Source organism: Enhydra lutris, unplaced genomic scaffold (genome assembly GCF_002288905.1).
Source record: "Enhydra lutris kenyoni isolate GAN:26980312 unplaced genomic scaffold, ASM228890v2 scaffoldscaffold17, whole genome shotgun sequence".
NCBI lineage: Eukaryota > Metazoa > Chordata > Mammalia > Carnivora > Mustelidae > Enhydra > Enhydra lutris.
The window spans coordinates 42,296,155-42,321,038 of NW_019154101.1; the positions used below are offsets into that span (position 1 = coordinate 42,296,155).

Consider the following 24,884-nt stretch of genomic DNA (forward strand, 5'->3'; position numbering starts at 1 on the left):
GGGGTGGGGAGGAGGAGGACGAGGCGGGTAAGAGGAATCTGAGGGCTAGGGAGAAAACTCAGAAAGTTCGGCCAAGCGCTGGGGGCCAGGGAGCACAGCTGAGGGAGAGAGGGCACGGTGGGAAATCTGTGGTCCTCTCCAGCCTCTGGAGTCTCATCTCTGAGCCCAGCCTAACCTAAGCCTCCCAGGGGCACGAAACCTAAGGCCCCCAGGGGCACTGACCTGGGCATGACCTGGGGCTTTCTCAGGGAGGGAACTGCCACAGGATCCCATGCTTCAAAGCTACTCCCCTGCTCTCCTTGCATGAGTCACTGTCCCCACTGCCTTCAACCAGTCCAAGTGTGATGGACTTGCCCGCACACTTGGGCAGTGGATTACCCCAACCCCCCTTTCCGTGGGAGGCCAGGCGCTCCTTCACCAGCACTTCCCAGCTCAGGGTGCACAGCTCTGATGTCCTCTGCCAGAGGCCTCCCTCACTCTCTGTCCCTGGTGCCTGCAGCCTCTTTTACAGGGTGTGAGTTCCCCTCCTGTGAGTGCCATTGCCTCCCTGGAACACTAGGGCTCTCTTCTTGATACTCAGATCAGGATGTCACAAAGGGCACAGAGCCCATTTTCCCACAGGGCTCTGTGGTGTGGATTCTAAGGGTCCTGGGGCCCAGGGAGCAGCCCCTTCATCCATGGATTGCCTATGGCTGCTTGCCAGCTACAAAAGCACGTTGAGTGGTTACAACAGAGACCTATGCAATATTCAATAGACACAGAAAATCTTTGCACCAGGCTGGCATTTCAGTGAAAATCGAATAGGGTTCATGCACATCCTTGCATCCTGAGAGAGGCTTTAAGGTTGGTACTCATCTCTTTCCTTGCATCCAGGATAAGTTATTTTTGTATTTATTAATTTTATTTGTAAAGAGTCCTACAGACCTGTCCATGAGCATAGTTGCAGGACATGTGGTTTCGTGTTTGGCATTCCTTGCTATATCTGTTCTATCATATGCACTTCTCTGAGCCTTCTATCTGCCTTGGTTATGCCTGCTATTCTAGTCTGTGCAGTGTGGACCACCATTTCCAAGCTTCCAAGACCCATCCTAAGGGCAGGTTATCAGCATCTCCAGGGCCCTGCTGAGTCCTGTGATGCATGGTCCTGAACTCACCCTTCTCTGACTGGATTCTGTCCTCACTCTGCCCCCACCCTGACCCAGCTCCTCAGGAGCAGCCCCCTCCCTGCCCCTCATCTTCCTACAGGACACTGGCCTGCATCCTGACAGCCCTCAGACATGTAGACCTCTTCTTTCCATAGCCTGCCTGGCTGTGCCTGGAGTGGGTAGAGACAGAGTGATGCTGGGTATCAGCCTGGTAGATGCGGGTCCTATCTGGGGCTATGTGGTCTCCTACTAGGCAGAGGCATCCTGATCCTATCCCAACAAGGGAAGAGCGCCAGCCTCCAAGGCTAGGGGAGCTGCTGTGCAGGGACAGTCCTTGCTCTGTCTTGCCCACATTCTAGTGCTGTCACCTGGACGGCAGAGGGGTGCCTGCTGCTCTTTTTTTTCCAGCCCCAACCTCCACCTGTGTTTTCCCTTCGCAGATGCTCTCTCCCTTTCCTACAATTTCTCCATCACATCTCAGGCCAGGCCTGGACAGCCATGGTGTCAGATTCAAGGCCAGATCAATGGCAAAACGTTTCTTTCCTATGACTGTCAGACCAAGGAGTTCAAACCCATTGGTCCTTGGGGGATGAAGCTGAAGGACACAGCATTTTGGCAGAAACAGGAGGAAACTGTGAAACTCCTGGTGGAAGAGCTCAGAAAGAAACTGCTGGACATCAAAGTAGAGAATTTCACTAAAAGCGGTAAGTCTGAAGGCCCAGGGTAGAAGGGGAACACTTTGGCAGGGCCGGGGAGCTATTGTGTTCATGTAAAACTTCGAAGTGGGTCCCACACACGCGGCCAGTAGCTAGTGTAGACAAGGAGGCCAGAGCAGGACCAGGAGGGCTGGGAGTGAGCTGAGGAGTGCACAGTGGGTGGGACAAAGGATTGGTCAGGACCAGAGGCTGACTTGTTCCCCCGCTGGGGGCCGGTACAGGTTCTCTCACCATGCAGGGCAGGCTCATGTGTGAGCGTGGGGCTGATGGACACACCAGAGAATCCTGGCGGTTTTGCTTCAATGAGCAGTTGACCCACCTCTTTGACCCGAAGAACAGAAAGTGGACAGTGGTTCCTCCTGGAGGCCAACGGTTCAAGGGCACATTGGACAATGACAGAGAGCTGACCAAGCTGCTCTTGAGGACCTCAAACGGAGACTGTCAGAGCTGGCTGCAGCAAGTGTGGGAGCGCTGGGATGAAATGCAGGAGACCACAGGTAACTCAGAAGACTGGATGGACTGCTGGTTCTCCTGAGATGAGCTCCGCCTGCCCCACAGTATGGGGTGCGTGTGTGTGTGTGTGTGTGTGTGTGTGTGTGTGTGAGGGAGAGAGAGAAATTGGTCCATCCATGGCGAATTCTTCTTGGTATTATAATGGCCACTGGAATATTCTAGCATCCTTCCTTTCCCTTCTCACCTCCTGGAATCACTTCCTGGTTGCGCGCGCACCTTTGTGCTTGGCTATTTCTTGGATTTCTTACTGGCGCAAACAGGGGAGCATCAGTCTGTTTCCAGAGATGGTCCTATGTTCCTTTTTCTGAGAATCATCGTCTTTTCCGTGTCACCTGGTGTATTGCTGGAAATCCTTCAGTGCTACCGGGAATGTGGTTGTCACCATCCTTGTCCTGCATCACCTCCTGTGTGTCACAGCAGGAGTGACTGCTTACATTGCAAACCCTGCTTCCCCTATTGGCTGGAGGAGCCCCTAGGGCACAGAGAACATCCCCTCCCTCCTTGCCAGCATGAGCACTGGTCACAGCAGCTACCACAAGGACAGTGATAGGCACCGTCTGCGTGGTAGGATGGACCTGGGCCAGCAGGAGCTGAGGAAGCCTCCCCCAGTTTGGGGTCCCCACTGGGGCTCTGATCCTTGTGTTTTCATTTCAGTGCCACCAACCACGTGACAAGACACGGCCCCGGGCAGGGCCAAGGCCATCAGACCCGGCACCTGGATCTTCCCCCTGCTCTTCAGCTGTGTGGTCATACTTGGCATCCCTGTTGGAGACCATTAGAGGGACAGGTAGTGAGAGCAGATTGAGAGGGAAGGGAGGAGCAGATGGCCTGATGTGAGCACAAGGAACGGTGAATTCCCAGCTTCACCCCTGCCCACTCTCTGAACCTTCTCACAGGGCAGTGGGACCAGGTGAATGAGATCTCATACCACGTGCTGGCAACAACTTGGGGAAGCTCCGCTCTGAGCTCTGATATGGCCTCACTCACTGTTAAGGCCACTGGGAAAGGGGAGGGGTCCACACCACTGCTTAAGGCCTGTCAGTGCTAAAGGGATTGAGGGAAGTCAGGCCTGGCTCTGACTCGGTTCTCCATTGGAGAGAGTCAAATTGGGCTCAGGGTGGGTGGTGTGGGGACAGCGGGGACACACAGCATGGGCCGTACTCCCCTTTGAGAGAGAGCAGCATGGCAGCTCCATGCGACATCTCAAGGAGAAGGGGACCCCATCCGGGCAGTTATAAGGACAAGGGGCCAGGGTCAAATCCCAAGAAGTGGGAGTGGGAAGGCCTCTGCAGACCAGCTCAAAGGGCTAGACAGTCGTGCCGTGGTCCCCCAGAACATGGCTTGTGTCTTTGCATGTAAAGCAGCAAGTGTCCAGTAGAGACTGTGCATGACAGGACTAGAAGGAGGCCAGTTCTCCGTGCAACAGTGGGAATCCTGGCTGAGACTGCTGCCGTCCCGGCAGCTAGCTTCCTGCAGACCTCAGATCCTGAGCCACTGAGCAGCCCCTGCTTTGGGCAGGGCTGACCTGGGAGATGGGCTAATGGAGCTCCCCTGTGAGCTCCCAGCTGAGCCGCACCAAGAATGGATTAATGGGGGAAGGGATCATCAGGCTAAGAGCTCTTTGTGCTGCTTGCCGGGAGGCTGGGAGGGAAGGGAAAAGAAGGACCTTTGCCCACAGTGTTCCCCAAGATCAGAGGTGTCCAGTGCAGACCCCTGTCTTCTGTCAGATCCCCCAGCAGATCCTTATGACCTGCCATGAGAGGGAACATAGGAATACGAGTCACATGAGCACGTTGGTTTCTTACTCGCTTTGGTCCTGAGCCCAGACCATTGGAAACAGGGTCTGGGGCTGACTCCGTGATTTGGTTCAGTAGGAAGGAGGTTTGTAAAGGTGTCTGGGCCCAGGGCTGGGGTCATGGCTGCGGGGAAAGCATGTCCCTGGACAAGGGCAGGGCTCTGGGGTGGGGAGTGCTGGTGAAGGGCAGCCCCAGGACAGGAGACCCAGGATTTCCTCTGCCACGAAGACAAACACCTGTTCTTTTCTTAGGCTGCCAAGTCCACCAAGAAACCTCTGAGAGTGGGACCAGCTCAGCGACTCTGCCTCTGGGCCAGCTGCCTTTGGATGAGTTCATCATTAGGCGACCACCAGCATATTCAAGTTTACAAATCCAGAGACCTCAGTCCAACCACGTGGTGCAGGACCGCGAACCCCTCATACCCCTTCTTGCATTTGGTGGCTCTCCTATTCAGCACTTAACCTTGGCATATTCTATGCCGTTTTCTGTCGGTGCTAAGTGATGGAATTCTTGCACTGAAATGTTTAGGTACTTGACTGAGGAATCTCAATGAAGAGGACGTTTTCCATCTTGTCCTTTGATTGTGCAATATTGGATTTTTCTCTGTAAGAGAACCATGTCCCCGCAGACAATGTCACCAAGAAGATATTGTTCGAAGTTATAGAACCTCAGGGATTTTTTTTCTATGTACTGAGAAAGAAGCTCATTGCCTTTTAAACAGAATGACATATGTGTGATTATTTTCTTCAGTAAATTATGCCCAGATACGTATATTTAAATAAATATTATCTCTACTATAAAAATATGTAGTTGATTTGGAATTTTTTAAGTTATTTTTTTCTTTGTTTTCAAAGATATTATTTATTTGAGGTGGGGGGAGAGGGAGTGAGCACAAGCTGGGGGAGGGGCAGAGGGAGAAGGAAGAGCAGACTCCCGGCTGAGCAGGAAGCCAGTTGTGGGGCTCCATTCCAGAACCCTGGGATCCTGACCCGAGTTAAAGGCAGTTGCTTAACTGACTAAGCTGCTCTAGGCACCCCTGGAATTTTTTTATTTTTTATTTATTTAGTATTAAAAAGATTTTTATTTATTTATTTGAGAGAGAAAGAGGGCGGGAGAGAGAGAAAGCATGTGTAGGGGAGAGGGGCAGAAGGAGATGGACAAGCAGGGTCCCCTCTGAGCTGCGAGCCCAGCAGGAGGATTGAGTCCAGGACCCTGGGATCATGACCTCAGCTGAAGGCAGACACTTAACTGGCTGAACCACACAGGTGCCCCTGGAATTTGTTCTATATCCCAAGAGAACTCGTGGAATTTTGCTCTTCCTCCACCGTGTGGGGTCAATAAAAGTGGTGATTCTGCTAGATCTGTTGGGGAGATAGAGAATTGAAGGATCGCTCAGAAATCCACTTTCAAGCAGTCACCTGTCAGTCTCAGACATGATCCTGACAGGCCAGATGCAAACAAATGTTCTGGGAATGAAGCAGTCGAGAATCTTTCTGAGTTTCCCGGATCCCCCACCACAGCATTGACTCTCCTGTCATCTCTCCCCACTGACTCGCGTCCTTCAGAGCATGGTGAGTCTTTATGGCAGAAACAGATCTGCTTCTAAAAGGTGATTTAGTCCCTCATGGGCAAAGGATCGGTATCCAGAACCTAAAGAGCTCCTGCAAATAAATATTTGTAAGTCTGGCTCTCCTAAGATCTGTGCAAATGCTTAGAGCAAGTCACAAACTGTAAATCAGCCTATGAAGTCGCTGAACACATCCCAAGTAGTCAAGATAACACGAAGAACCACAGGCTTGCTTTATACATGCATCACACTGACAAAATTTTAAAGAGAGCTATAGCAAGTGGTGGATGGGAAATGGAATAAAAAGAATTCTCTTATGGGTTGGTAGGAGAATAATGAAATCACTCACTCGCCCTATATTTCCTTCTATCCAGACAGTGGTTGGTGTGTTCACCCTACTGCATGGCAATCCCAGTGTTAATTCGAGGCTGGAAACACATGGGGACCAAAAGGCAATGGAGATGTAGGATTTTTTTTACTGCAGTGCTTTGTGTCATAGCGAAAAATTAGCCATATGATATCCAACTGAGGCACAATATATACAATGTGTTAGGAGATTTCTGTTTCTCTCTACTTAAGACTAAATAATCTGAACCACTGTCAAAAAGAATGACACAGAGGGGGGTCAAAACACCAGCTGAACAAAGCTTTCCAATATGTATTGAGAACTTCTGGACAACATACAGTCCTGGAGGACTCCTACATCTAAATCTCTTCACCGACATTTAAAAATTAAACCAATCAACGAAAAAGGCAAATCAAACACTCTAACCCTCATCTTCAGCACATCCAGGAAATGGAAAAAGCCCAAGTCCATCAATCTCTTTGACCTTATAGGACATTGCTGGAACAACTTGAAGCAGTCTGAGGATGAGGAGGCCCTCAGGTACCATGCGACCTTCTAAGAGATGATCCTGTGGTGACCCAGGGGAATATCCTGGTGTGAGGAAAATATATCCTAAAATGTTGGCACTAGGGGACATCACGACAACTGGGAGGACATCAGTGTGACAGTTGAGTTATTAGCCAATAGGATCCAATAGCACATTAGAAGGATTATTCACCATGACCAAGTGGTTGTTACTCCCGGGATACAGGGGTTGTCCAACATGCACACGCCAACCAATGTGATACACTACCTCAATAAAAGAGAGGACAAGAACCATACAATCCTCTCAGTAGATGCAGAAAAAGCATTTCACAAGGTACAACATCCTTTCTTGATGAAAACTCTTCACAGTGTAGGGATAGCGGGAACATACCTCAATACCATAAGAGCCATATATGGAAAGGCCACAGTGAATATCATATCAATGGGCAAAAACTGAGAGCTTTTCCCCTAAGGTCAAGAACAAGGCAGGGATATCCACTCTCACCACTGTTGTTCAACATAGTACTAGAATTCCTCGCCTCAGCAATTGACAACAAAAGGAAAGAAAAGGCATCTGAATCAACAAAGAAAAAGTCAAACTCTTACTCTTCACAGATGCCATGATACTCTGTATGGAAAACCCAAAACAGACTCCACCCCAAAATTGATAGCACTCATACAGGAACTCAGCAAACCAGCAGGATATAAAATCAAGGCATAGAAATCAGTTGCATTTCTGTACACTAACAATGAGACAAAAGAAGGAGAAATCAAAAAGTTAATCTTGTTTACAATTGCACATAAAACCCTAAGATATGTAGGAAAAAGCCTAACCAAAGAAGCAAACTATAGAACTATAGAAAACTATAGAACACTCACGAGAGAAACTGAGGAAGACGCAAAGAAATGGAAAAACGTTCCATGCTCATGGATGGCAAGAACAAATATTGTTTAGTGTCTATGCTACCTAGAGTAATCTACACATTCAAAGCAGTCCCTATGAACGTACTATCAGCTTTTTTTCACAGAGCTGGAACAAGTAATCCTACAATTTGTATGGAACCCAGGAAAGACTCCAAACAGCCAAAGGAATGTTGGCAAAGAAAATCAAAGCTGGTGTCATCACAATATTCTGGACTTCAGGCTCTATGACCAAGCTATAATCCTCAACACAGTGTGGTACTGCCCCAAAACAGACACATAGATCAATGGAACAGAATGGAGAGCCCAGAAATGGCCCCTCGACTCTATGGTCAACTAATCTTTGACAAAGCAGGAAAGAATATCCTATGGCAAAAAAAAAAAAAAAAAAAAAGGCAGTCTCTTCAACAAATGGTGCTGGGAATATTGGACAGCGACACGCAGAGGAATGAAACTGGGCCATTTTCTAACACCCTATCCCCAAACAGACTCAAAATGGATGAAAGACCTAAATGTGAGACAGGAATCCATCAAAATCCTAGAGGAGAACATAGGCAGCAACCTCTATGAGCACGTCCACAGCAACTTCTTGTAAGACATGTCTCCAAAGGCAAGGGAACCAAAGGCAAATAGGATCTACTGGGACGTCATCAAGATAAAAAGCTCTAGGTCTTGGTGCTTGTTGTTGTTTTAAAGATTTTATGTATTTATGTCAGAGAGAGAGAGAGCATGAGCAGGGGAGAGGGGCAGAGGGAGAGGGAAGAGCAGACTTCCTGCTGAGCAGGGAGTCCCATGCAGACCTCCATCCCAGGACCCTTGGATTATTACCTGAGCAGAAGGCAGACACTTAACTAACTAGGCCACCCAGGCACCCCAATAAAAAGCTTTTGGATAGCAAAAGATCAGTCAACAAAACCACAAGACCACTACAGAATGGGAGAAGATTTTGCAAATGACAGAAAAGAGGCTAGTATCCAAAATCTATAAAAAAACTTATCAGACTCAACAGCCAAGAACAAACCATCCAATCGAGAAAGGAGCAGAAGACATGAACAGACATGTCTCCAGAGAAGACATCCATATGGCTGATAGACACATGCAAAGATGCTCAACCTCACTCGGCTTTAAGGAAATACAAATCAAAACCACCATGAGATACCACCTCACACCAGTCAGAATGCCTAAAATTAACAAGTCAGGAAAGGACAGATGTTGGTGATGATGTGGAGAAAGGGGAGCCCTCCTACACTGTGGGTGGGAGCCCAAGCTGGTGCAGCCACTCTGGAAAGAGTGTGGAGGTTCCTCAAAAAGTTGAAAATAGAGCTACCCTATGACCCAGCAATCGCACTACTGGGTATTCACCCTAAAGATACAAATGTAGTGAACCAAAGAGGGGAATGCACCCCAGTGTTTATGGCAGCATGTCCACTATAGCCAAACTGTGGAAAGAGCCCAGATGTCCATCGACAGATGAATGGATAATGAAGATGTGGTAATATACTCAACCATCAGAAAAACGAAATCTTGACATTTGCAACAACAAGCATTGGAACTAGAGTGTATTCTGTTAAGCGAAGGAAGTCAGTCAGAGAAGACAAGTATCATATGGTCTTACTCAGATGTGGAATTTAAGAAACAAAACAGAGGATCACGGGAGAAGGGAGGGAAAAATCAAAGAAGACGAAACCGAGAGGGAGACAAACCATAAGAGACTCTTAATCACAGAAAAGAACCTGTGGGTTACTGGTGGGGGGAGCGGGATGGACAAACTAGGTGGTGGACACTGTGGGGGAGGGAGGCACGTAGTGTAGTCAGCACGATGTGTTATGTGAGACTTGAATAGCTGACCTCTGCCTCAGTAGCTAGGAATACATTATATATCATCCAATTGAATTTAAATTTTTAAAAAATAGGAAAAAGAAAACAAAATTAGTGATTTCTCCTCAACAGGCAATGTGTTACTACAATCACATGGTTTAGGTACGTTCTTTAAATGTATTTTAAACTATATACAATTATTCACTAAGCTTCTATACTAGAATGCTCAACCCTTAAAAACCTAAATTTCTGGTGAAAATTGAGAGGTAAACAGTAGGGGACTGTCTCTTATCCTAGCATTCCTAGGGGATTGGCAGATTGATAAATGCTTTTCATAATTTTTAGAAACACGTGACTTCTCATAGTAAATTTTCCAGATGGACATAGGACATGCTATCTTGAGCTCCTCTGTAAAAGGAAACCAAAAGTAGATAAATCAGTGTTCCGTGAGTAAACAAGTAAATAAAAATTTAAGGTAGAACAGTTCATCAACTTCTGTTAGAGCTGTACACATATCTGGTCATATCTGTTTAAGTCAGCTGAGTTCGGTTTCTCCAGGTGCTATTGTTTACAATGTGGCTATTTAGTTCTCAAAGCCCAGAATTAACCTAAGTGTGTCCAATGACTAAAGGAGATGGGCTACTTTATATCATACTTATATTAAGTCTAGCATTTGTGGCTGATTTTATGCAATTTATACAATAGGAAAATGATCGTGAGAGAAAGTGATGTACTCTCGCTCCAACACTCACTTCGTCTGAGAGCTAAAGTGTGGTCATTGATTTAAAAACATCACTGGTTTTGTTTTGTTTTCCGCAAACCTGAAGAAAGTAGTGCTTGGAAATAGGATTCTCTGTAGAATTTACGGTTTGCTTAGGATGCGTAGCTGGAGTAATAGCATTCATCTGCTTTAACTTCCAGAGCCTGAGAACGGGCGTTAGAAGTTGGCCAGATACCCATATGCTTCTCCTACACTTCCAAAGATAAGGAACTTGAAGCTATGTGCCTTCACAAAGAAGGGGAGGATTGCTTGTAAATTATATCTCACCAAATTTGATTCTTCCAAAAGGTGGAGGAAAGGAAACCTAGTGGTACCCGAACAAAAGAAAACCAGTGAACTTGTCATACCCATGGGCACATGTATCGGTCTCCTGGTTTTCACGTGTCAAAAATGTTCCTCGCGGGGATGGCAGGCGAGGGCCTCTCCCAGTCTGCGCCCCTCCCGCGCCCCGCCCCCTTCCGGAGATCCGGGCCCTGGCTGCTCCAGCCGCCCCAGGACCTTTGAATCTGCCGCCGGGTCCGCGGGCACCTCGCTCAGCAGATCCGCTGAGCGGGGGGGGGGCGCTCTGCCTGGGGCGCGGTCCTCCGTCGCTTCCTGTGCGTCTCCCGCCTCCGTCCGCTCGTCTCGTCTCGCCTCTGCCTCAAGTGTAAGAAGGGAAAGTTGGGCGACACTGAGCTGTTTCTCCCGGACAGAGGTCCAATTCCACTCGGATGAGAGACAGGTGCCCTCCCGCGAAGCCTCGGCCCGGTCGCAGCAAGCACGTTCTGCTTCCCGGCCCGCGGGTTCCTTCAGAAGCCACTCCGCGCCTCACCTGGGACTCCCCCCGGCTCGGGGCCGCGATGGAGCCCACGGCCGCCACCAAGTTCACTGGGCGCTTGCCGCTCCTGTTTCTGCTGCTGCGGCTGCTGCGCGGGATCTCGGCGGCGCCCGCGGGGTTGGGCGTGGGCGCGACGCGCGGCGGCGGAGAGACAGGTGAGTCCCGGGGCCTTGGGACCCTTGTCGCCGCCTGGGGCCGCCGACGCCCCGCCCCTCTCGGGTCCCCGCCGCGGGCTCCTTTAGCGCTCCGCGGAGTCCGCCGGGACTTTGTCGCCCTGTGGACGGAAAAGAGGGGACCTGGGCCACCACGGACTGCCAGGCTCTGGGCGCGCGGAGCGGGGGAGGAGGTGGGGAGAGGCTGCGGCGGGGAGCCTGCGGTCGGCCGCAGTCCCCACCTGCCCCTCGGTGAGTGCGTACCCAGCCCCGGAGCCCTGGGTTATGTGCAGGACAGGGCGATCGCGCAGGGCCTGGACCCCACACAACCGCGCGACTCTGCCACTGACGCAACTTCTCCGTGCGTCACCATCCCCGCCCCTCCAGCGCTCCCCATCGATGTATTTTGTGGACCTCTTTGCGGGTTTTTGGTTTGTTTGTTTTGGGAGTTTCTTCTGTTTGTTTTGCTCCTATTTCTATATCATTCTTACTTATGCACTTCTCTGAGCCTCGGAATCCCTTCCTCTCCTCTCTGCTCGGGAAGTTCTTGATAATCTAGTCAGTGCTTCGCGGGACAGGCCTGTCTTCACTTTACCGGGACCCATCCTTGGAGCACATTAGCGCCATCTCCAGGGCCTCGCTGAATCCTGCGACCCATGATCCTGAACTCTCCCTGGTCTGGCTTTGGAGCCTGTCCTCACCCTGCCCCCACCCTGCCCCAGCTCCTCAGGAGCAGCCCTCTCCCTGCCCTTCATCTTCCTACAGGACACTGGCCTGCATCCTGACAGTCCTCGGACATGCAGGCCTCCTGTGCTATGGCCAGGCTGTGCTATGCCCTGGACTGGGTAGAGTGACTGATGCAGGGTTTGGCCTGGTAGGCGTGGGTTCCTATCTGGGGCTATGTGGCCTCCTGCCAGGCAGAGGCATCCTGATCCTATCCCAACAAGGGAAGAGCGCCAGCCTCCAAGGCTAGGGAGAGCTGCTGTGCAGGGACAGTCCTTGCTCTGTCTTGCCCACATTCTAGTGCTGTCACCTGGATGGCTGAGGGGTGCCTGCTGCTCTTTTTCTTCCAGTCCCAACCTTCACATGTGTTTTCCCTTCGCAGATGCTCTCTCGTTTTCCTACCATTTCTCCATCACATCTCAGGCCAGGCCTGGACAACCATGGTGTCAGATTCAAGGCCAGATCAATGGCAAAACGTTTCTTTCCTATGACTGTCAGACCAAGGAGTTCAAACCCATTGGTCCTTGGGGGATGAAGCTGAAGGACACAGCATTTTGGCAGAAACAGGAGGAAACTGTGAAACTCCTGGTAGAAGAGCTCAGAAAGAAACTGCTGGACATCAAAGTAGAGAATTTCACTAAAAGCGGTAAGTCTGAAGGCCCAGGGTAGAAGGGGAACACTTTGGCAGGGCAGGGGAGCTATTGTGGTCATGTAAATCTTCGAAGTGGGTCGCACACATGTGGCCCAGCAGCCAGGGTAGACAAGGAGGCCAGAGCAGGACCAGGAGGGCTGGGAGTGAGCTGAGGAGTGCACAGTGGGTAGGACAAAGGATTGGTCAGGACCAGAGGCTGACTTGTTCCCCCGCTGGGGGCCGGTGCAGGTTCTCTCACCATGCAGGGCAGGCTCACATGTGAGCGTGGGGCCGATGGACACACCAGAGAATCCTGGCAGTTTTCCTTCAATGAGCCGATAACCTACCTCTTTGACCCGAAGAAGAGAAAGTGGACAGTGGATCATTCTGGAGGCCAACAGGTTAAGGACATGTTGGATGGTGACAGAGAGCTGACCAAGCTGCTTGTGAGGACCTCAAACGGAGACTGTCAGAGCTGGCTGCAGCAAGTGTGGGAGCGCTGGGATGAAACGCAGGAGACCACAGGTAACTCAGAAGACTGGAAGGACTGCTGGTTCTCTTGCGGTGAGGTCCACCTGCCCCACAGTATGGGGTGTGTGTGTGTGTGTGTAAGTGATGCATACATGATGAGTTGTTCTTAGGAGTAAAAGGGCCACTAGTATGTCCCAGCATCCTTCCTTTCCCGTCTCACGTCCTGGCATCTCTCCCTACTGCACATACCTTTGGTCCTTCCACTGTGGATTTCTTGCTGGCCCCAACCTGAAGGCATCATTCCGTTTCCAGAGATTTACTTTTTACTGTTCCCTTTTCTGAGCTTCATTGTTGTTTTTCGTCTCCCCTGCTCTCTTTCTTGAAATCCTTCAATGCCAGGTGAAATGTCAGCTCCTGACAAAATGTCTCTGTCACCATCCATACATATCCCCTCCTCTTCTGTCACAGCAGGAGTGACTGTCTATATGGAAAGCCTTGCTTCCCCCATTAGCTGTATGATCTGCATGAACCGCCCTCCCTTTCATCCTCAGGATTGGTCACAGTGGCTGCCACAAATATGGTAGAAGGAGGACATCTGGGCTGTAGGATTACCTGGGGCAGCAGCAGCTAAAGACTTATGCCACCAGTTTGGGGATCCAGACCAGGGTCCTCACTATTGTGTTTCCATTTCAGGAGCACCAGCCACAACCCTGCATGTAGCTCTGGTCAAAGGCGCAGCCATCAGGCTGATCTCTTCTGTCTTCCTTGTGGTCCTCACGCACTCAATCCTCCTTGTCATTCAAGGCATAGTCCTTTGAGTAACAGGTACTGTGGGCAGAACTGAGTCAGAAGTGAGAGGCAGATGGCCTGAGGTGAGCACAAAGAAAGGTGAATAGCAACCCCTTGTCCTATTGCCTGAACCTTCTCACCTGAATATGAGACCAGATGTGTTGGACTATATTAGCCTCTCCCAAGAAAGAGACTCATCAGGAGCTGCTGATGTAGAGGTTGAGGTAGATAATTATTACAAGGGATTGGCTCATGACTAGGGTCTGCGAGTTGGAGAAACAGGGAAGCTGGTGGTGGGGTTCCAGCACAAACCTGAATGCCTGAGAATCAGGGCATCAGTGGTGTAAGTCTAGGTCCTGGTCCAAAGAACAAAAAGAACAAAACTAGGTCCAGGAGTGCTAATGATGAATGCTGAGGGCAGGAGAAGGATGGCCCAGCCAAACTGAGAGCAACGTCACCTTTCCTCCACTGTTTGTTCCATTCAGGCCCTTGTGGATTCGATGAGGACAGTCTTCCTTACTCAGTCTACTGAGTCAAATGCTCATCTCTTCCAGAAACACTCTCTAGACAGACCCAGAAAGAATGTTTTCCTAGCTACTGGGGCATCCCTTGGCCCAGTTGAGTTGACCTGTAAAAGGATTCTTACATTGCTTGATAGTAGTTACCTGGGCAAGCTTAGCCTTGAGTTCTGATATCGCCTCGCTAAAGCTGGTGGGAAAGCACAGGGCTCTCCCTCCCCTAACCCCAAACTTTACATCCTGTTTTTGCTAAAAGGATTGAGCAAAATCAGGCCTGGCTCAGACCAGCTTTTCACCTGGGGAGGCGCCTGAGTGGGGGGTGGTGTACAGACAGTAGGAGCATTGGACATGGATAACACTCTGGTTTGGGGGAGAGCAGCTGGTGGCTGCATGTGATGTGTCCTAGGGATGGAGACCTCTCCATGCTGCATCTCCATGCTGAACCAAAGAAGAGGGGTGGGAAGGCTGTTGCCCACCCAACCAAAGGCTGGCTTGCAGGGTTCTGCTCCCACACAGCTCAGCTTGGGTGGTGGCAGCTAAGACAGAGGGCCCATGGGAGACTCTCCACGATGAGATTCGAAGGCCAGAGCTCCAGGGTACCCTGAGGTATCTGGCTCAGCCCTGGTCCTCTCACCTGGAAGCTAACCTCCTATGGAGCCCAGAGCCCCAGCCAGCTGAACTGCCCCTACCTTGAGCAGAGGTGCCTCAGAGTGCCTTAGGAGGGGGCATTGAGTTGCTGTTGGAATGGGATGCTCTCACCTGACCAGACCAGGAAAGGGTGTGGCAGGGCAAGGACAGTCACACTCAGACCTTGTGTTCAGCTACGAAGATGAGGAGAGGCTGAAGACAAGGGAAGATGGATCTTTGCCTGTAATCTTCCCCAAGGCTACAGGGACCAGGATCCAGGTCGCTTTCTGGGTAGGGCTCCCAGCTACTCTCTCAGGCCTTCCCACCAGAGGAGGGCCAGGATCTATGTCATGGGAACAGATGAATTATTGGTGGCTTTAGTCTTGAGCCTAGATGTTCAGGAGTAGGGCCTGAGGCTGACTGTTTTGTGGTAATGAGGGAAGAGTTTGGTCAGGCTGCTGGACCCAGGGCTTGGGTGGCCCAGGATCGGGGTGGGGGGAGTGTAGGATGATACTCGACCCTCAGTGTGAGCTGGACTTTGAGCCAGGCAGTAACTAGGGAGGGAGAAGCCCAGGAGAACTGACCCAGGATTTCCTCAGCCACTGGAACAAGCTCCTGTTTCTCTTTTAGAGACTGAAGTTGCTAAAAGAAGGGCCTGAGGATGTGCTCTCCTGCACCTGCTCTCCCTTTTGGTGAGTGACCTTCTACCTGCTGTCCACGTCCACCAACGGGACCTTCGATCCCTATGGCGAAAGCAGAATCCTCCAGTCCTCCGGGAGATTGTGATTATGGTGGAGATGTAGTATTTCCCTGCCTTCATTCTCCGTCATGATGATCCACCTCTGCACTTTTTCTTAACACTGATGTTCTGGTGCTAACTGTTGGGATTCCTGAACTTGGCCTTCTAACTGCCTGAACAAGAATTCTGAACAAAGAGAATATTTCCCAAGTTCTCCTTTGGTACTGGCAATCAGACACTTGTCAATATCACAAGCTGCTCATTGCTGAAAGAATACTGTGTGAAAGTGGAGAATCTCAGGGCTCCTTTCTTTTGAGACTCAGATCTTTTAAATAGAACAAGATTATATTTGTGATAGTTTATCCTTTAAACTTTAATTTATCCTTTAAATAAGTATTTAAATAAAATTTTAAAGGTTACATTATTTCAGAAATTTACATTATAACGCAGTGGAAATAAGTGGCATTAAGTCTCTCTGAAACCACCTCTCAAGTAGTCATCTGTAAGTGTCAAACATGATCCTGACACTCTGGGTGCAGAAAAAATTCTGGAAATGAAGCAATGAGATTTGGATTTCCCCGGACCAGACATCTCCAGTAGTGACTCTCCTCTGATTCCTCCCCTCCAACTCACCTCCTTCAAGGCACAGTGAGTCTTCAAGAAGGAAACAGATCTGCTTCTAAAAGTCGAGATGCCCTTCAACAGGCGAATGGATAAAGAAGATGTGGTCCATAAAAATAAGGGAATATTACTCAGCCATCAGAAAGGATGAATACCCAACTTTTACATCACATAGATGGGACTGGAGGAGATGATGCTGAGCGAAATAAGTCAAGCAGAGAAAGTCAATTATCATACGGTTTCACTTACTTGTGGAGCATAAGGAATAACATGGAGAATATTAGGAGAAGGAAGGGGGAGGAATCAGAGGGGGAGATGAACCATGAGAGACTGTGGACTCTGAGAAACTGAGAGTTTTAGAGGGGGAGGGTGGGGGGGATGGGTAAGCCTGGTGGTGGGTATTAAGGAGGGCACATATCACATGGAGCACTGGGTGTTATATGCATACAGTGAATCATGGAACACTACATCAAAAACTAATGATGTGCTATATGGTGACTAACATAACATAATAAAAAATAGTAATAATAAAAAATTTTTTTATCATGGACAAAGGATGAGTATCCAGAATATATAAAGAGCTCCTACAAACACATTGCAACAAGTATGGTTCTCCAAAGCTGCAGTACGTGGCAAATAAGCCTATGAAAAGATTGAAAATCTCACAAATAATCAAGAAAACTCTACTTGGAAGGACAATGGGAATGGACAAAGGTGGTAAAAGGTACAAACTTGCAGGTATGAGACTCATAAATTCTGGGGATTAATGTTTAACATAGTGACAATAGTTAATATTATTGAACTGTATATTCTTTTTTTTTTAAAGATTTTATTTATTCATTTGACAGAGATCACAAGTAGGCAGAGAGGCAGGCAGAGAGAGAGGAAGAGAAGCAGGCTTCCTGCTGAGCTGTGAGCCTGACACGCTCGATCCCAGGACCCCAAGATCATGACACAAGCTGAAGGCAGAGGCCTTAACCCACTGAGCCACCCAGGTGCCCCTATTTGTTGCTTTTTTTAAAAACACAAATATCTATTACTTTAATATATTAAAAATTCAACTTGAAAGTTGAAATATTGTATTATATAACTTGTATATATTGTATATTGTATATATTATATATTATTAAATATTGTTATTTTGTTATATTATATTGTTATAATATTATTATAATATATATTGTATATATTATATAACTTATATATAATACAATAAATACTGTATTATATAACTTGAAATATTGTATTATATAACCAGAGCATATGAAGGGGAAAAAGCCAGTGATTGGAAACTGAATCTTACCCAGAAAACTCAAAAGGAAACTTTTTATACATTCATATAATTCCAAGGTTAAGTAAGTCCTGCCAGAACTATTTCTTAAAGCAAACCATCTTTTATTATGACAAATCTTTAATGTCACATTGCTTAAAATTTTCATTAAACTTTTACTTATCGAATTTAGCCTAAAATTGGAAGCCAATTCCTCTTCACTTTTACATAATTCAGGTCAATTAGTTGCTTAATAATTTTGGTATCTTGTTTACTGACTGGTATGAGAAAATCTGATTTTTTTTATTAGAAGCCATTATTGGGGCACCTGGGTGGCTCAGTCCAGTAAGTATCTGCCTTCTGCTCAGGTGAGGATCCCGGGATGCTGAGAGGCAAGTCTACCCTCGTGGCCTCTGCCTGCCTCCTGCTCAGTGCTCAGGGTTCAGCCTGCTCCCCCACCCCCATTGCACCCCCCTCACCCCTACCCCATCATTCTCTCCTTCTCTCTCTCAAATAAAAAAAAATGTAATGATCATTGAGCTTCTCCAAGTTGCTAGGTCCAGTAACACTGGTATAAAAGCCATGTGCTCCTGGGATGGGGCAAAGCCCAGGACCCCCCACAGGTAGCATGCTCAGCTCTCCCTCAAGGAGGCAGAACACACAACTCTCCTTGGGTGGTGGCAGGTAAGACAGAGGGCCCATGGGAGAGACTCTGCAGGATGAGATTTGAAGGCCAGAGCTCCCCTGGGATATCTGGGAATCCTGGCTCAGCCCTGGTGATCTCATCTGGCAGCTAGCCTCCTGAAGAGCCCAGAGCCCCAGCCAGCTGAACTGTCCCTGCTTGAGCAGAGGTCCCTCAGGAGGGAGGGGGCATTGAGTTGCTGTTGGAATGGGATGCTGTCACCTGACTGGACCAGGAAAGGGTGTGGCAGGACAGGGACAGTCACACTCAGATCTTGCGTTCAGCTACCAAGATGAGGAAAGGCTGAAGACAAGGGAAAACAAATTTGTGTCTAAAAGTCTCCCCAACGATCCAGAAACCAGGATTCAGGTCCCTTTCTTTGGGTAGGGCTCCCAGCCCTTCCTTTATGGCTTCTGATCCAAAGGGTGGGTCAAGATCTAATTAAAGGGAACAGATGATTTATTCTTGGTTTTAGTCTTTTTTTTTTTTTTAAGATTTTATTTATTTATTTGACAGAGGCACAGCAAAAGAGGGAACATAAGCAGGGGGAGTGGGAAAGGGAGAAGCAGACTTCCCACTGGGGGGAGCCCGATGCGTTGCAGGGCTCGATCCCAGGACCCTGGGATCATGACCTGAGGAGAAGGCAGACGCTCAAGGACTGAGCCATCCAGACTCCCCACCCTGGTTTTAGTCTTGAGCCCCACTTTTTGGTAGGGGGCCTGGAGCTGACTCTGTTGTACTAATGAGGGAAGAGTGTGTTCAGGTTCTGGACCCAGGGGTTGGGGAGCTGTGGAGGGGGGGATGCTGGGCCATCAGTGAGGACAGGTCTTTGAGACAGGGAGTGACTGGGGAAGGGTTTAGGGGGCAGTAGGACTGACCCAGGATTTCCTCAGCCACTTGAACAAGCTCCTGTCTGTCTTTTAGAGGCTGAGGTTGCTACAAGGAGCCCCTGGGATGTGCTCTCCTGCATCCACTGTCCCTCCTGGGGGGTGGTCTTTCCACCATCTGCTGTTCACCTTAACCAACGGGAGCTTCGATCCCTAGAGCAAAGGAAGAATCCTCTAGATCACCATGATATGGGGGAGATGGAACATTTCATTGCCTTCATTCTTGGTCATGATAATCCACCTTTGCACTCTTTCATAACATTAATGCTATTTTCTGTTGGTGCTAACTGCTGGAATCCCAACAGTTTGCCCTCTAACTGCTTAAACAAGAATTTTGTATGAAAAGAATATTGCGCAACTTCTCCTTTGGTAGTGAAAGTGAGATACTTGTCAGTGATTCTGTTCATTGTTTAAAAAAATATATGACATTAGAGAACCTCGGGGATTCTTTCTCTCTTTTGTGACACAACCTCAAGTCCTTTAAATAAAACGAGATTAGAGAGGAGAGCTAAGGTGGTAGAGTAGTAGGAGCACGCAAAGCTTCCCTCATCCTTTGAACACAGCTAGATAAACATCATATCATTCTGAACACCCAAGACAGTGATCTGAGGATGAACAGAACAAACTACACAATGAGAGGGAGAAAAGAGGCCATGTCATCATGGAAGTAGGAGTTGCGGAGCTGTGATTTGGGGGAGAAGGGTACTGCAGGGGCTGCAGCGGGGAGGGGGCCCTGGTCATGGAGAGAAGTGATGGAGAGAAAGACAGAGGGAGAGAGGAGCACACGGGGGATCCCACAAGGCAAACACTTCCTCAAAGCCATTGACTGGGAAAACGAGATGGGTTGATGATAGTTTTGACAACAACCAACAGAACTCAAAGACTGGAGTTTTAGAAGTCTGCAGTGTGGCTGGTGTGGAGTCTGGCAGGCATAGCAGTAGTCCTGTGGATAGCCTGGGAGCTGAGAGTGTGATCTGAGGTTCCCCTGGGACGCACTGGGAAAGAGGGTTCTTGCTTCTTAGGGAGCATCTGGGAGAGGTGGCCTTGACTCTGAGGATACAGAAGAGCCAGTGGGCACCATCGTGTTCCCGCCCCCAGCCCCTTAGCATAGCGGCAGAGACACCTCCTGAGGGCCGCCGCTAACCTTGAGGCTGGCTTTTGGCTGCACTTTTCCAATCTCCAAGCTCCTTTGCCTTGGTGTGGCTTCCTCTCTGGGCGAAAGCTTCATCAGTCCCAGCATAGGAGACCTTCCCCCAAAGGATCAGTAGGGGTCCTGGCCACATCACGTTCCTAAAGTTTGTAGATTTGGAACACAGCCAGTGTGCCTGGTATAGAGCACAGGTGTACTGCATTGAGGGGGAGAGCGGGTAGAGTGGGGGGGGGGTGGTGGCAGATGGCCTGGACACAGACAGGGTGAAGGCAGGGATCTGAGGGTTGCCTGGGACACATGAGAGGAGATTGTTCACTTTCTGTGAGGGCTTCCTAGACAGCGGCAGGCGCAACCTTCCCTCTCTCCGAGGAGGAAGTGGGCTACCCCCCTGCCCATCAGCAGGGACTGACTTCCGGGGGCAGCACAGTGGAGGCCTGAGCCTCTTACACCACGCCCCACCCCCTGCGCTCTGCGGGTGCTTCTTCCCTAGGGCAAGTGCGCCTGAGAACCAGAGCCGGGGCCCTCCACTAGAACCAGCACAGCCCCCACACGCCCCAAGTCTACTGACCACCGAGCGCTGTAAGCTTCAGCTCTAGTGGGAATAGCATCAGGTGCCTTTAACAAGTAGACTCCAGCACGCCCAGTTAAAACCCTGGACACTCTGGAGGGCACACCCAATTAAAACTATAAAAATTCGTCATACTTTGTCTCCGGTCTGAACACTGCCCGCTGCAGGCAAGGGGAAACTCAGTAGAGGACTGAGGAGAGAAAGAGCAGCCCAACCACAGCAACCGAGGGGGGGAGGGGGGAGCCCCAGAGACACTTCCTCAAGCTCCTGCCGCTGGACAGGATATGACTCTTCTTTATGGCACCATTTCTCGGGAGCAAGAACATAACAGATATTCTTCTTTTTTAAATTATATATATGTTTGGGGCGCCTGGGTGGCTCAGAGGGTTAAAGCCTCTGCCTTTGGCTCAGGTCATGATCCCAGGGTCCGGGGATCGAGCCCCATATCGGGCTCTTTCCTTGGTGGGGAGCCTGCTTCCTCCTCTCTCTCTCTGCCTGCCTCTCTGCCTACTTGTGATCTCTCTCTGTCCAATAAACAAATAAAATCTTAAAAAAAATTATATATATGTTTATATACATAAACACACACATATACACACATATATATTTTTAAAATATAATATATAAAAATAAATATATGTAAAAATATAAATAGAAATATAAATATATTTTAAAAATATACATGTATATATGTTATATATACCTATATATGTGTATACATACGTAAAAATATATATACATAGATATTTTTTAAATATTTTATTTATTTGACAGAGACACAGTGAGAGAGGGAACACAAGTAGGGGGAGTGAGAGAGGGAGAAGCAGGCTTCCCGCCTGAGCAGGCAGCCTGATTTGGGGATAGATCTTAGTACCCTGGGATCATGATCTGAGCTGAAGACAGCCGCTTAATAACTGAGCCACCCAGGCACCCTATTATACATATACTTAATGTCATTTTCTTTTTTCTTCACGTTTTATTTAAATTCAATTAATTGACATATAGTGTATTATTAGTTTCAGTTGCAAGTTAGGGATTCATCAGTGGCGTATAATACCTGATTCTCATTACATCACGTGCCCTCCCTAATGCCCATTCCCCAGTTACCCCATCCCCTCCCCACCATCCCCTCCAGCAACCCTCAGTCTCCTATGATTAAGAGTCTCTTATGGTTTGTCTCCCTCTCTGATTTCCCTTATTTTATTTTTTGCTCCCTTCCCCTTTGATTAGATTTTAGTTCTTTTATTTCTCCAGTGGGGGATTCTCTAGTGTCTTCTGTGCTTTTTTCAAGTCCAGCTAGTATCTTTATAATCATTATTCTGAATTCTAGTTCCGACATCTTACTAATGTCCATGCTGATTAGATCCCTGGCAGTCAGTACTTGTTCTTTTTTTTTTTGAGGTGAGTTTTCCCATCTTCCCCTTCTGTCCAGAGAAGAATAGATGAATGGGAGAACAAAGTACTAAAGTGGCAGCAACGACCCCAAAATATGGAACTCTTCATGAATTTACACATCATTCTTGCCCAGGGGCTATGCTAACCTTCTCTCTATTGTTTCAGTTTTAGTATATGTGCTGCTGAAGTGAGTACCTGGTTTGATATTCTTACTCTGCACTCAGTTGCGAGGCCCCACAGAAGGGAAGAGAGGATGATTCATTTAGCCTGAGGATGTGGAATGGTTAATTTTGCCTGTCCACTTGGAGAATATTTTGGATAAAATTGACATTTAAATTGGCGACCTTCAAGTAAAGGAGAATGTACCTCGGAACATTGCTTGGCCTTGTCAAATCAGTGGAAGGCCTGAAAAGAACAAGAAGAATGACCTCCCAAAGAACGTGGAATTCTCCCACAGACTGCCTTCAGATTCCTTCTGCACCATTGAGTCTCCTGGGCTTCAGGATGCTGGCCAAAACTGCAGCTGTGGAGTTGACGGCCTCCATAGGCACATGAGTAAAGCTCTCATTATCTCTCTGCCCGTCTACATGTCACACTAGTTCCATTTTCTGGAGAAGTCTGACCAAAATAGGTGGGTGAGGAAGACTAACAGCAGGTGATATTTGTGCCCAGCTTTCACAGGACACAGGCTGTTGGCCCGAGTGATCCAGAAGGAAGGTTCTAGAACAGAAAGCCTGGAGGCTGATGGTGAGAACCTGAAGGTTTTGGAGGGGAAGAGATTTCAGGAGGTGAAATGGGCCAGGGAGGTTTTGTGGGAAATCCCTTAACAGTCATGAGTTTCAGGCAGAAAAATCATTGGGAACACACTGTCTGCAGAAGGCTTAGAGGGTGATCTAATTTCCAAAGAGCTGACTCAGGTCCCTGCCATCTCCTTTACCAAAGTGAGGGTCGGGGTCTCTAGAGATTAAGGATGCACATCTCCTAATTCCAGTCCTCAGCTGCTCTCCTCTCTAGAAAGGCCTGGGGTGACCATGCTGATGAGGGACAGGAGGGAGAGGCTGCAAAGGCTGGAGCACAGAGAGGGAGAAGAAAACAAAGAGGGAGGACCTGACTTTAAAAAAATGACCAGAAGCTGTTTGGAGTCATTTACCTTATTACATCAAATTCTGAAACCGATGTATTTCTTGTGTCTCCATTTTTCAGAACCATACAAATTTTTGAAACAAGCCTAAACTTCTTAAGATGTTGGGAATCTTGTACCGAACACTTTTCTTCCTGAGCCGTATGACAGAGCTGTCACACTGATGTCCTCCCAGTTTTCATGATGTCCCCTAATGCCAACATTTTAGGATGTATTTTCCCCACACCAGGACATTCCCCTGGGTCACCACAGGATCATCTCTTAGAAGGTCTCATGGTACCTGAGGGCCTCCTCATCCTCAGACTCTGCTTCAAGTTGTTCCAGCAATATACAATATGGTCAAAGAGATTGATGGACTTGGGCTTTTTCCATTTCCTGCATGTGCTGAAAATGAGGGTTAGAGTGTTTGATTTGCCTTTTTGGTCAATCGTTTAATTTTTAAATGTAGGTGAAGAGATTTAGATGTAGGAGTCCGCCGGGACTGTATGTTGTCCAGAAGTTCTCAATACATATTGGAAAGCTTTGTTCAGCTGGTGTTTTGACCCACCTTTGTGTCATTTTTTGACAGTGGTTCAGATTAGTCTTAAGTAGAGAGAAACAGAAATCTCCTAACACATTGTATATATTGTGCCTCAGTTGGATATCATATGGCTAATTTTTTGCTATGACACATAGCACTGCCGTAAAAAATCCTACATCTCTATTGCTTTTTGGTCCTCATGTGTTTCTAGCCTTGAATTAACACTGGGATTGCCATGCAGTACCATGAGCACACCAACCACCGTCTGGATAGGGTGAAATATAGGGTGAGTGAGTGATTTCATTTAAACTCCTACCAACCCATAAGAGAATTCTTGTTATTCCATTTCCTGTCCACCACTTGCTATAGTTCTCTTTAAAATTTGAGTCAGTTTGATGCATGTATAAAGCAAGCCTGTTGTTCTTCGTGTTATCCTGATTACTTGGGATGTGTTTGGTGATTTCATAGGCTGATTTATTGTCTGTAACTTGCTCTAAGCATTTGCACAGATCTTAGGAGAAACAGATTTATAATTATTTACTTGCATGAGCTCTTCATATATTCTGGATACTGATCCTTTGCTCATGAGGGAATAAATCACCTTTTAGAAGCAGATCTGTTTCTGCCATGAAGATTCACTGTGCACTGAAGGAGGATGACAGGAAAGTCAGTGCTGCAGGTAAGGGACCTAGGGAAATCGGGAAGAGTCTCAACTGCTTCATTCCCAGAATATCTGTTAAATTCCGAAGTGTCAGGATCATGTCTGAGACTGACAGATGACGGCCTGAAAGTTGATTTCCGAGCCATCCTTAAATTCTGTCTGCACAAGAAATCTAGCAGAACCACACAGTGGAGGAAGAACAAAATTCCATGAATTCTTATGGGATATAAAACAAATTTCAGATTTTTTTTAATAAGAGATATGATTATCTCAATATATTTTGATGGAAATAAATTGCTGAAGAAAATAATCGCATTATATATATATATATATTTTTAAAGATTTTTAAAAATTTACTAATTTTTGAGAGAGAGAGAGAGAAAAAAAAAATGCG

General features: G+C 47.9%; 2 protein-coding genes across 2 annotated transcripts in view; both read left to right on the forward strand.

The window, feature by feature from the left end:
- Positions 1–4,926, forward strand: part of LOC111147872 (NKG2D ligand 1-like) — a 5,588-nt gene extending 662 nt beyond the window's left edge. The window contains exons 2-4 of the mRNA XM_022504138.1: positions 1,586–1,849; positions 2,083–2,358; positions 3,029–4,926. Of these exons, the coding sequence (XP_022359846.1) occupies positions 1,735–1,849; positions 2,083–2,358; positions 3,029–3,045 (408 nt within the window). The 5' untranslated portion in view covers positions 1,586–1,734 and the 3' untranslated portion in view covers positions 3,046–4,926. The remainder of the gene's footprint in view (positions 1–1,585; positions 1,850–2,082; positions 2,359–3,028) is intronic.
- A 5,912-nt stretch (positions 4,927–10,838) lies between these two features.
- Positions 10,839–13,746, forward strand: LOC111147484 (NKG2D ligand 2-like). Its single transcript, XM_022503508.1, has 4 exons — positions 10,839–11,100; positions 12,203–12,466; positions 12,701–12,976; positions 13,616–13,746. Exons 1-4 carry the CDS (start codon positions 10,839–10,841, stop codon positions 13,738–13,740), a joined length of 927 nt encoding a protein of 308 aa, XP_022359216.1. The 3' UTR covers positions 13,741–13,746.
- Positions 13,747–24,884: the final 11,138 nt, after the last annotated feature.

Bases quoted from the DNA above. Each gene is read 5' to 3' on its own strand.
- LOC111147484 (XM_022503508.1), top strand. From the start codon at position 10,839: ATGAGAGACAGGTGCCCTCCCGCGAAGCCTCGGCCCGGTCGCAGCAAG. The intron at 11,101-12,202 runs GTGAGTCCCGGG...TTCCCTTCGCAG, and splicing joins GCGCGGCGGCGGAGAGACAG to ATGCTCTCTCGTTTTCCTAC. The intron at 12,977-13,615 runs GTAACTCAGAAG...TTTCCATTTCAG, and splicing joins TGAAACGCAGGAGACCACAG to GAGCACCAGCCACAACCCTG.